Consider the following 12,534-nt stretch of genomic DNA (forward strand, 5'->3'; position numbering starts at 1 on the left):
TTAACATGATTATTTTTTTTAACAAAAGAACTGATTATTATTCCAAAACAAATAAGTCCACCTTTCACTGAAATCAGCATGCTTTGCACATTTGGAACCTGGAATTTTAGAGCCTTGACAAATTGGTTATCTAATCACAAAAATGTTTGGTGAGGTCCCTTCGGGGACATCCGATAAAATTGGAACGATACAGAGAATATTAGCATGGCCCTTACACAAGGATGACCCGTGCAAATCGAGAAAAAAATGTTTGGTGAGAGATTAGGACAGGACATGTGATACAATAAGAACAAAGTGCTCTGTACCCGCCATAAGGCAAACTTGTACACACACTAATCTGGCATTATTGGCATTCACCAAATAAGAGTTCTAACAAAGATATACACAAACATGTAGAAACCAAAAATGCAGCACCTCATCATCATCAACAGAGGCTCATCTTTCTTTAACTCCTCCTAGAAAAAGGAGACAATCAATCACAATTTATACAAATTCTGAAATTCTCTCGATCATCTAGGTAGAAACAACACCAATGATCAAGCCATCGATTTTCTGACTCTTCTCTCACCCTTACTAGCATCCTTGTTCTGTGGTTCAAGAACTTGCGCATGCTTGAAATCTGCATTTCATCACAAAAATGGCAAAGGAAAATGGAACAGCATTATTAAGAATATAAACAAAGTTTGGACTATCTTCAAAAATATTTAAGTAAATAAATTAATACTCACCTTCAAGGGCCTCCTTATAGCGTAGTAGTGATTCTCTAGCAGCTCCACGTCTTAGATACGCCTTCACATTCTGCAGAAAACATAAAATGAGCTACACTTGACAAAAAGGATACTTTCTATAGATGTATAAATATTAAGATTGTTAATACAAAGCCCAACAGATGTGCATTAACAAGAAAAAGAATACAACCAATTTCATAATCTCAAAGATCCCAGGAAACTATCGGAATATGGAAATGAACACTATGATCATTATCAAGAAAAAGAATACAAGCAATGAAATCAGGTCCATTTTGAACTTCTCTGGCAATTGCAAAAGACAGATGTGCATTAGGTAACAGGGTGATCGGCAGTTCTCAACATATTAGAGGGTACTGTAACACTTCAAATAGGTTATCAAAGTTTAGAAACTAATTACAAATAAGATATTAGAAGACAAGATTTGTAAAAAATGCCACTGTTACATGCTTATCTTCTCACCTTCTTATCAATCAAAATTGCATTATTGCAGTCTTCTTCTGCTTGCTGAAAACTGCATAATTTCATGGGAAACCGTTTAAATAGAGAAATGGACAAAATACCAATTGACAAATAGGAGAAACCTCATACCATGCTAACTTTAAGTAAGCAGCCGCTCGGTTACAGTAGTAAGTCGCATTCATGCCATTCAGTTTGATAGCCTCAGTGTAGTAATTGAGTGCCTTATTCCACTGGCTTCCTTTAAAGGCTGCATTTCCCTGAAGAATATGCCTTTTATCAGCTTATATCATATTATCCACCTTGCACATATAATGCAAGCTGCTGCTCTTAATAAAGTAGCAAGATAGAACAAACCTTCTCCTTTAGAAGCTCAGAAGTTTCAATGTTGCCATTGGTATCTGGTAATGGCAAAGAATAGGAGGCAACACTAACTTGCTTTTGAAGAGTTGAATACATATCCAAGATCGTATCAAGCAGAAATTTATCAGCCCCATGGAATGAGATGAATGAAACAGAAACACAACCACCATTATGAGAACCTAATGGAACTGTAACCTGCAACAAACAGTATAAAAGTTAGCAAGCAGCTCAAGCAAGGTTTCAGAACAAATGAAACTGAGAAAAGGAACAAGATCACCTCTAGCACCTAAAGATAGTAAATTACCTGACAACATCCAGACATGCTAGCAATGCTCGACAATGCAAAAGTTCTGTCATGAAACTCAGAAGACAACCCTTTCTTTGTATTAAGCTTTAATGGACTGTCTGCTACAGAAGGAATAACGAGTATTCCATCATCCTGAGGGACGACTAACCAAAATCAGGATGTGTTTAATTGGATGGGATGGAAAGTAGACTTGCCAAAATTTTTTGGTCATTTCATGGTAAAAATCAGAGATCTAAGTAATTTTGGCATAAATAATGAAATTCCATGACAAGTCATGCCACTTATTCAAAATATTAAATAATAAGAACAGCTTACTACATTATTTTATTTTCTGTCTCCTATGATAGAATTAAGATTAACATCACTAAAAAATCTTCAATATTGATAACACTAACTAGAGAGCACAATGGATATAAATAAAGAATAACTACAGATGTTATAGTACCTTTAGTAGACTTTGAAATGCAGCTCGCATCTCAGTCCGGACTTTATACAAGGTTTTTATATTATCATGAGTAGTATTAATAGCAGCAATAACACGATCAAAAGCATCACGGCCTAATTTGGGTTTGATGGATTTGATCCAATCTTCATGATTGGTTTTAAATTCGTATCTGAAATCAGATGAAAAAACACATTTCTAGAATAAATACATGCCATAATATTATTTGTTTCTTATAGACAGAATACAAAACAATATAAGCATATAAATAAATAAGACATGATTTACGCACCACAAAGCATTCTGCAGTTAAGAAAGAAGTAACCATTCATTGCAAAGGATGGTTCTTTGAAACTTAAGTTCAAAAATGTTTGAGAAAAATATCTCAGGCAAAGGCATCAATTAACAAACAAAAAAGTTTTTCTAAATATCAAAATGAAGAATAGATAACCATATGGTACAATATTGTCTACTACAATAAACCAAATCATAAAGCATATAATAGAATACCCTTGTAATGAAAGCATAACTGAAGAAAGAGCTTTCAATATAGATGCTCCATTTTCTTGGTCTGTTGATGCTGGATGAAGCTTTAGGCTGGGCACTTTAGAAGCAATGTACGGACAAAGATTCATATGCTTTGGAACTTGATCTGCAAAACCAAAATGATCAAACACTGTAATTTATAACAGACACTTTCTTTTGGGAGACTGGTTTCACCAATTAGCCTTCACAGGTAAAGAAACTTACACCCAGACATATTCTCAATAGCTTTACCAACAACATATACTGTTTTCTGTGTAGGGACTTTAGATAACTGAAAGAGATCATCAGCAAATATAATGCTTCTTGACCTTTTGGTCTCTGCAGAATTCAACTTAAGTAAAACATGTCCAACACGATGCAGGACAGACGGATCACGGGCAAACCATCCTGTAATGCACTCATGCAATAAAGTAATCAACAAACCGAAGAAAAAAGATTAACCTTTTTTGGAAAAAAAAAGGTTCCAAAAATGCTGATTCACCTCACTATGTAGTAATTTCTTATTAAGCTAATCATATATTCAACTGGGATGGAAGATCAAGACCTAGAGCATATATATTCAAATTTCAACTATAGAAGTTTACAACCAGCCATATTCTTTTTTAATGATATTACTCATGTAAATTTATTTAGTATTAAAAACAGGCACCTAATTGCTCCAGTTTCTTTTCACAAAGTTAGTCACAAGGAAACGATGACGCAGAAACTTATTATTTAAATATATAACCAACTAAAAGCATCGCAATAATTGCATATAATTATGCACTTACCCAGAGTGTCTAAGCTCTGTGCATTTGGAAGAACTCCAACAGTAGAAACAGTACCATGAGATGACCGGAAACCAAAAATACCACAGAATGATGCTGGAATTCTCACACATCCTGTAGTATCAGTACCTACAAAGATCCAATATTCTTTATTTCTTCTATGTTTACATATAGAGATAAGAAATAAAATCAAGCAAGTAGTTTTGAAGCTCAGAATTTATTATTATCACAAGTGTCAAAGGTAATAAACAAACCAATAGATTAGCAGTCTAGCACTTCAAGCAATTCAAGGTCCACTAATCACAAAAGCTTACCAATGGCAAAGTCAACAAGCTCAGTAGCAACTGCTACCGCTGAACCACTAGAAGACCCTCCTGGGATACAAGATGGCATTTGAGGATTCGTCGGAGTTCCATAATGGTTGTTCTCACCAGAAATCCTGACACAGAGTGTCTTGAGTAAAATCACATTTGAGCAGAACAAGTTTTTTCAGTTAGTACACAAAACTAAAGAACTTCTAACCGAGTCCCTACCCAATAGACAATTCATCCATAACGGTTTTGCCAACACAAGTAGCACCATTTTTTAGCAGTGCAGTAACCACAACCGCAGTCTTTTCTGCCTCCTCATGCGTCCTCTTCCAGTCAGGATTCCCAAACCCCGTCACATAGCCCTTCACATCAAACCTTCGAACCAGAAAAAATCTAATTAGACCCGATAAAAGTATCAACTCTAAAGCTCTAAGCAAACCTATTCCTTCAACCCAGACAAAGAAAACCAAGAAAGGTCAACTCCTTTATACAAACCATTAGAAAACCTGAACCATAAACATTAGCTGAAACAAGCATGGCCTTCATAACAAATCAAATGTTATATACAGATACCGCACACTGTAGCTATCAGGTAATTTTTCACATGAAAGGGGAACTAAAAAAATATTAGAAAAACACTCAAATTGAAGCAAAGCTAAAAAGTATGATGTTTAGAGACGAACATGTCGCTGATGGCAAAAGTTAGAGAAGAAAGCATCTGTTTGGCAGCAGGAGGTGGAGGCTGAGGAAATGGTAGAAGCTCGAAACGCTCAACAAAAGCACCGAAGTCTTGTTTGTGTGTGTTCCGGCGCCGTCTTCTCCGGCGTGTCTCTGCCAGAACAACGATCCCGGCAACTCCCACTCCGACGACCAACCAGAGCTTGGGGTTGGAAGCATGCTCCTTGATCAGCTCCAACGATTTGGACATGATCAAAGATCAATCAATCAAGAGAGAGAGGCTAATTCAGAAGCAGTGTCAACGAATTTGTGTGAGAGAGGGGTTTTGGAAGGGTTTTAGCGAAGCGAGAAAGGAGTAAAGAGAGGTTTGGTGGCGGGTGATACTGAATTAGCATATAGCATCGCATAGCGTATTATTGTTGACACAGAAAAAAGGTTAAGAATTTTCCTGAACGGCCATGATTTGCAAATGCAATCAAACTATTACATCATCATTTTTTGACAAACATTTTTAATTTTATTTCTTTAATTTAAAAGATTTATCCTTTATGATAAAAATAACACTTTTACGCAAACAAAAATAGTTTAGTAAAATAATTAAATCTACAGTTGCGACTTATTTTTGTAGACCGCGACTTGATTGATAATTAATTTTGTAGGATATATGTAATATAATTATATTTTGAGTAAATGTTTTTTTCGGACATTAACCATTTATCTAATGGATATTGTGTTTCCTAATAATTATAAAAATATGAATTGGTCCTTATCTACTTTTGTATTTGTTCAATCCAACCCTTTAGACTAATTAACAGCAGGTCAATGCTAACGTATCAGGTATATGTGTCTACGTGGCTTTGTCTTTTTTGTAATGAGGACAAATCTCCTCAACCATCTCCCTCCTCCACTTCACTGGCTCTCTCTCTCTGCCACCGCCTCCTCCCTCTCCCTCCAAAACTCTCTCTCCCTCCTCTTCTTCCTCTTCTGCATCGCCTCTCTTAACTCCAAAACCCTAACCCCCAACACTTTCAATCCGCCTTACCTCTTCTCCGAATCATCATCAAAATTATCACCACCACAATTATCATCAAAATCACTGTATTCATTTCTCCTCATTCTCATCACAATCATTATCGTCATCAATAATATTATCATCAGAATTCAAAAATTCAAAAACTAAAAACATAATCACACTAAAAAAGTACCTAACCACTTGGAGGAAAAAATTCATTTATTTTTCGAAAAAATTACCAGAAAAATGACTAAAAAAAAAAGTAAAGTTTGAGTGTTAAATAAATGAAACTCATGATGTTGTTGTGGCTAGGGGTGTAAGTTATCGAACTGGACCGAAAATTACCGCAAAACCGAACCGAAAATTACAACAACCAACTTGAAAACCGAAAAAATCGGTTTTTTTGTTTTTTCTGACAAAACCGATCGGTTCGATTCGATTTTCAGTTGGTTCGATAGGAACCGAACCGAAGATATGCATACATTTCAATGTTTTAAACATTTTAACCTTTAACCTAACAACAAAAATCTCTAACCCCTAACCATTTCAATGTTTTACTCTTATTATTTGAGTTTATTGACTATTTTAAACCTCTAATTATTGTGATTCATATTCTTCTCATTAGGAATCAAAAACCAAAAAAACCGACTGAACCAAATCACTGTTGGTTCAGTTCGATTGTTGTAAAAACAACAAACCGAACGGTTGTGCATCTGTAAGAACCGATAACACCCCTAGTTGTGGCGGTGGTGGTAGTGGTAAGTGATGAAGAGAAATGAGAAAGTAAAAAAATAGAGAAAGGGAGAAGAAGAGAGGAGGGAGAGAGAATTTAGAAAAATATAAATTTTTCATTAATCATCATGCATAAATGGTGGTGATGATATTGTTAATGACGATGATAATTGTGAGTATGGTGGCGGTGGCGAAGAGGGAGGATCGGAGGGAGAGGGAGGAGTGTGAGTGCAGTGGCGGTGGAGAAGAGGGAGGAGAGGAGGAAGAAAGAGTTTCGGAGGAGCGAGATAGTTGAAGAGTTCAGGAGGCGATTTGTCCCTATTACCAAGAAGACGTTACCTAACACGTGATCGTTAACTGTAACCAGTTCTAGGGGATAGATTGACAAATATAAAAGTGGATAGAGACCAATTTGTATTTTTATAATTGTTAGGAGACGTAATATTGATCGAATAAATGGTTAAAAACCGAAAAAGGCTTTTACTTTTATATTTTCTACTTATTTGTTTGTTTGAATTATTATACTTTATGTCTTTCTCAACATATATAATCCTAAAATATCAACAAGAGATGTAACTTATTTTTTTTTATTATTTTTATTAATTTTTTATAATTATATTTTTTATTACTATATTTTTCTTTTCAAATTTTTTGTATAAAAAATAAAATTAAATTTTCATAATTTATTTTGATTTATCATCAAATAAAATACAAAAATACTAATTTTTGTATCTTTATTTTTTATGTCTTACTCTCGATATCTCGTCATATCCTCATAACCAAACTTAGCCTAGTATCCTAGGGTAGCAACTTTCTTGCATATAACCCTCCCAATAAAGTTGAAGTTGTTCTTTTGTCACTACGAATAAAACCAAGTAATCATACTTAATCTTTCATTCATAATTAACATTTATAGCGTGTAGAAAGGGGATAAAAAGGGAATTGAAACAAATCTCAAACATGGGTATACTCACTTGAATTGCAGCTGAAGCAACTCAAGCTAGTGTCATTTGAAGTATATCATAAAACAAATGTCGAGTGTATAACTATGCTCATCTTCACACTGCTACTCCAGGTCATAAAGCATATTACAAAACAAAAATTATGGTATGGAATCTACACAGCCAAGAAATCAAGAAATACTAAAAGGCACCACCTAAAATCCAATAACTTCAATTTTACATATCAAGAAGGGAAGGAGCAAAAGCTATTCTCCATAAAATACCAAAATGATATATATAAGTAGGTATGGAACTGCACCCCCATATTATGTACCCAAAACCCAAGTAGGTTTTTTTCCTTATTTCATCCCTTGAAACGAACTACAATGCATGAAATGTCATCTTTACTGTCTTTGTTCAATGCCTCAGTGGCTAGTTGTTTGGCTGCCCTTTGTGGATCCTTTATCCTTTTTGCAATATCTACAGCCTCTTGGTTTCCCATTACCTGGATTTAATGAAAAATTTTAAGTACAAACATAATTACTTGTTTTGTGGAAGGCTAATTTTCTTCCCATCACTTATCTTTATCCAATTCATTTTCATTCTGAATCATTTCAAAACCTCATCAAATTCGTCCAGATTGAGCAGCCAAAATTAAACATGCTCCAATCAGATGCCAAAGATCGGGCTCCTTTTCCGTGCAAGGTGCACTTTAGAAAGTAAAGTGCAATATTTGAATAAAAAGTGAGAAACCAAAATATGGATTACTACATGTAGCATGGTTGAATGTTTAAATGTTACACTCTACCCTCTAAAGTGCATCCTGCATGGCAAAGAGCCGGGTACCACCACCATTGGTATTTCTATTGGAGTTGATGTGGAAGAAATTTGTTGAATTTTGGAAAGAAATGGAATGAGAATGAATGTATGATTGTGGGGAAAATAAAATAAAAAACCAAATGACAAATTTATGTGATTTTAGAAGTGCATTTTTGCCTTTTAAGAAATAAGGGAAACAAAAAGAGATTAATAGAAAACCTTCCATAGACCATCACTAGCAAGTATCAAAAGCTCAATATTTGGGTTAATATCGGCATACTGGATGTCAGGATCCGATCGCAGATGTGTTTTGAGGTTTCTGTCTCCAAATGCTCGCGAAACTGCAAGCTGCCCATTCACCCTTGCAACATCTCCTGATATGATCCACACACAAATAAATTACAACAAAAAAGAACAAGACTCAAACATAAAGTAGTGATACTATTAGGATGCGAGTGTGCATTGCCAAATATTTGGTCTCTCCTCAACATGTAAACCTTGGAACAAAATTGAATTATCAAAATGAGAGGCATATTGCACTGGCAGCACAATATGTCATAACACACTGGCATTGAAGCCAAGTTTAGAATTCCATTTGCTACATCACTTGTCAATACAATTCTAGATCACTATGACAGATGTTTTAGCATCCCCTATGCAATTCTTGAAATTGGATGGTCAAACTAAATAAAATAGGATGCAAAAATCCCTTCCATCAACATTCAGATTACTTAAGAGTATTGGCCTCAAAATATGTCAAACGCATGTCAGATACATAATTGAGAAGATATTTCTAATTCCAAAAGACAGCAACTTATTGTTTCATTCAATTCATCCTTTCCATTTCTAATGAATGCATTGCATACAGTGAAATCAGAACTACTCCCCATATCACTCACTCATATCATAATTTGAGAAGGCACAAGACACGAGTTACAATCTCTTCCACAAGAATATTGTAATACGAAAAAATGCAAATGAGATATCATAGAAAACACAAAAATCAGCACTGAATATCAGTAGCAACAAAGCATAGAAATCAGGGTTAGTTGAAGAACCTGGCATGTTTGAGACAAAGCCACCTCTGTTCTCAATGCTGCCCCGCTCAGTATTAGGTTCATGGTCAGTAGTCATCTGTACAGCCACCCCTCCCCTTGACAGAACTGCTCGTGAATCTCCAACGTTGGCTACCCATAATTTCTGACTATTTATAAGAATTGCAGTCACAGCAGTTGACCCTCCTCGTCCCAAATCAGGACTGTGAGAAAGAATTGCTTGATCTGTTGTCTCATAAGCTTTAGAAATAGACATGAACGGATCTTCCCAAAAGTCCTTCTGGATAACCAATCATAAATAAAATTATGGGAAAAGGAATTATGAAGAATCCACACAATATTCTTTTGACAGGAAAGGTATACTACTGGTTGCATCAAGACAGTTAACCAAAGTGGATTATGTTTTTACATGGTTGATATCTGTTGCCAAAAAAGTATGGGAAGTTGGCCAGTTGGGAATAGAACTAAAATTTTCAACTTATAATACTTCATTCGACATAAAATAGAAAGTGATAACAACAATAACAACAACGTTATATCTTCTGTTTGATCAAACAACTTACTTCATCCAAGATATTTGAAAAAAGATGCTTTTGTAAATATGCTGGTACGCTATCTCCCAAGTGTCCATCATATATAGCAAAAAGTCCCAGCTCTTGCCCCTTGAACTGGACAAATTTCGCTACATGATAGTCCTCCATCGGGTGGTTTGCTTTCCCTTTAACAAGGCTATAGCCATACTTGGTTGTAGACTGATGGCTCTTGCCCTTTCCAGAGTTACTTGAAGAATGCCCTCCAACCACCTAAAGATATGAAAGTTCAAATACAGTTAACGGAAGTGTTTTAGGTCTTTTTTAACATATTTCAAGTTTCAACAATATGTATATTAAAGAAAACAAAAATTGTACATCCATGATTACAACCCGGAGCACAAGTATAGATATGTCAAGCCACAACCATATTTAAATGGAGAAAAACAATCCATAGTCCCCACTCAAAGTTGGACCAAACCCCACTTAGCTTCAAAAGGTGATTGATTGCTTAGAGCATTTTATCTTGCATATCATTAGACGCAAATGCCAGTTCCATCTTTACAGCGAGGGATAACAACATTTCTGAACCAGTTCTCTCATTTTATGGATTATTCAGCTCAAGAAACCAACCATATTCTCTCTCATGATGCACTAGCTTTTCATGATTGATATTTTCGGACAGCAAGTTCATAAACTCTGACATGACCAGGCCTATCTGGTATGCCCGAATCTTGGAATGGGACAACATCTCCTCTCTTACTAGGATTTTCTGTACTAAACAAGAAATACCAAACCAACAGCAGGTGCTCAAATGTAACTATTATCTATGTCTTTGTATTTCCATGATTACCTATGCCTTCAAGTTCCCTTGTTGCCTTGTACACAAATTGTGGCAAAAGATTAACTACCATAAAACATAGCTGGGCCTTTCTTGTGTTTGTTCAGGAAAATTTTCTTGAGAGCTTTCAATAACACAAAATACATGAAGCATTCTTCCGTTTCATCCACGCACACCTTAAAATCTATGATTTACATCCCTTTTTCCATAAATTTGTACAATAAATCCATGATACTTTAACAGTCGGCAACTTGTCCATATAAAGCCACTACTCAGACTCCATCTCACAGCTTATGTATTGAAAAGAATTGGTTCTTGGTAGCCATAATCACAAACAATCAACAATAATCTATATGATCCAATTCTTTCACCAAATAAGCTCAGGAAGACAAAAATCAAGGAAGTTCCAAGTCCATTCTCTATACCACCAGAACTTAATCTTCAAATAGACAAATGATACACGATATATAACCAGATCATATGCCTCCTAGGCTCTTCCATATCCAACCAAATCCCTTAAAACTTTAAGCAATAATATAAGCATAGAGATTAATTATTCTTAAGATTAAAAGAAATTAAAGTAGAGAAGTAAAATTATGATAAGAAAGCGGGAAAAATTGCTTACCCCTCTAACAGAGCTGAAGCAACAGAGACTATCCATATAATTCAGCCCCACCTCACCTTTTCCTTCTATTATTCAACATCTAATTCTTCTGCCAGTCTTCAAACCACACAAATATACAAACAGCACAGAAAACCAAAGTCAAACAAACTCCACAACTCTGAATAAACAGGAATTAGCATCACAAGTCACAACCACCCCACCCGGATCATTCAAAACATTTTTTTTTAAAAGGCGGGATTTTAATTTACAACACCAACACCAAGATAATCAACCGGTAATCCAAAAATTCACTTACCGAAAAAAATCTAAACTTTCTGCAACAAAAATAAGTTGAAAGATCTGAGGAGCAAGTGGGTCGTCTCTAATTCTACCGTCAACTTTGAGGGGGAGAGAGAGAGAGAAACTAAGAACACAAAATATTTTATAACCCAAGAACTAAAATAATAAGAATAGAATAGGGTGAGAGAGAGAGAGAGAGAGAGACGATGGTTTTAAGAAAGAGTGAGAAAGTAACCGTCTGGAATTTGGTATGTGTGAAGAGAAAGAAGAAGTGTTTGGTGCTTGCAAGCAGGAAATAGGGGAAGTGGGGATAATACATACGTAGGTTGCCCTTATTGACTTTTTTTCTCTTCTCTCTGTGCGTGTTGATTTGTTTTTTATTGCTGACACTGTTTGTTTGATTATTACAGCTGATTTTGAGGTTTCACTTGTTCCTTCACTCGATTCTTTTCCGTAAAACTGAAACCTTGTCATTGCTTTTGGTTGGGTTTCTCACCCCCCGGCCGTGTGGATCTTACCGTGGGCTCCACTCAAAAGTCGGCCGATTTTTTCTTATCAAATTAACTTCAATCTATTAATCACTTTAATTTTAATGCATCCACCAACATAATAATTTAATTTTATTCATTTACACGAATGCGGTAAATATATAATAGTCTTTTTTTTTTTTTTGCCAATGAGTTATAGTTTAAATGACATAGTCTCCCCATACTCAATTAAGAGGTTGCGGGTTCGAGTCTCATATCTTTGGTAAAAAAAAAAAATAAAGACTCAAACCTACAACCTCTTAGATGGAGATTATGCCATTTAAACTGTTACTCATTGGCTATAATAATCCTTTTTACTAACATAATATTAATAAAAAATATTATTTATACATTAAAATTAACTACCGAAATCAATTACCATATATTTATATATAAATATATATTTTATATTAATAATTAATTTTAAATATGCGTAATATGATTGAATATTAATATAATTGAATATATATACATATTAATAATATATCAAAAATAAATTCTTTAATTATTTATTTTTGTGGCTATAAAAATTTTAATTTTAAAATTTGTTAGAT

The 12,534-nt window shown here is 34.9% G+C and overlaps 2 protein-coding genes and 1 non-coding gene across 4 annotated transcripts; 1 reads left to right on the top strand and 2 right to left on the bottom strand.

Moving 5' to 3' along the window:
* Nucleotides 1-154: 154 nt before the first annotated feature.
* LOC148572664 (U6 spliceosomal RNA) lies at nucleotides 155-252 on the top strand. The gene has a single exon (XR_015908482.1). It is a non-coding gene; the product is annotated as a U6 spliceosomal RNA (small nuclear RNA).
* On the bottom strand, nucleotides 238-5,096 carry LOC107633884 (outer envelope protein 64, mitochondrial). 2 transcript variants are annotated; one of them, XM_088509165.1, is made up of 13 exons: nucleotides 4,625-5,096; nucleotides 4,164-4,316; nucleotides 3,945-4,069; nucleotides 3,634-3,759; nucleotides 3,068-3,250; nucleotides 2,828-2,969; nucleotides 2,321-2,489; nucleotides 1,873-2,007; nucleotides 1,563-1,763; nucleotides 1,338-1,465; nucleotides 1,209-1,260; nucleotides 729-798; nucleotides 238-619 (listed from the first exon to the last, which is right to left on the bottom strand). In XM_088509165.1, the coding sequence occupies exons 1-13, from the start codon at nucleotides 4,867-4,869 to the stop codon at nucleotides 537-539; spliced, it is 1,812 nt and encodes a 603-aa protein (XP_088365291.1). In that variant the 5' UTR covers nucleotides 4,870-5,096; the 3' UTR covers nucleotides 238-536. The 2 variants fall into 2 exon arrangements, with proteins under 2 accessions (XP_088365291.1, XP_088365292.1); XM_088509166.1 differs by lacking the exon at nucleotides 3,068-3,250 and having other exon boundaries at nucleotides 277-619; nucleotides 4,625-5,080.
* A 2,209-nt stretch (nucleotides 5,097-7,305) lies between these two features.
* On the bottom strand, nucleotides 7,306-11,914 carry LOC107631643 (putative protein phosphatase 2C 9). The gene is made up of 6 exons (XM_016335152.3): nucleotides 11,470-11,914; nucleotides 11,175-11,270; nucleotides 9,742-9,981; nucleotides 9,182-9,458; nucleotides 8,343-8,497; nucleotides 7,306-7,809 (listed from the first exon to the last, which is right to left on the bottom strand). The coding sequence occupies exons 2-6, from the start codon at nucleotides 11,208-11,210 to the stop codon at nucleotides 7,669-7,671; spliced, it is 849 nt and encodes a 282-aa protein (XP_016190638.1). The 5' UTR covers nucleotides 11,211-11,270; nucleotides 11,470-11,914; the 3' UTR covers nucleotides 7,306-7,668.
* Between the last annotated feature and the right edge of the window lie 620 nt (nucleotides 11,915-12,534).

This window comes from Arachis ipaensis, chromosome B3 (genome assembly GCF_059453495.1).
Source record: "Arachis ipaensis isolate K30076 ecotype BB chromosome B3, ASM5945349v1, whole genome shotgun sequence".
Taxonomy (NCBI): domain Eukaryota; kingdom Viridiplantae; phylum Streptophyta; class Magnoliopsida; order Fabales; family Fabaceae; genus Arachis; species Arachis ipaensis.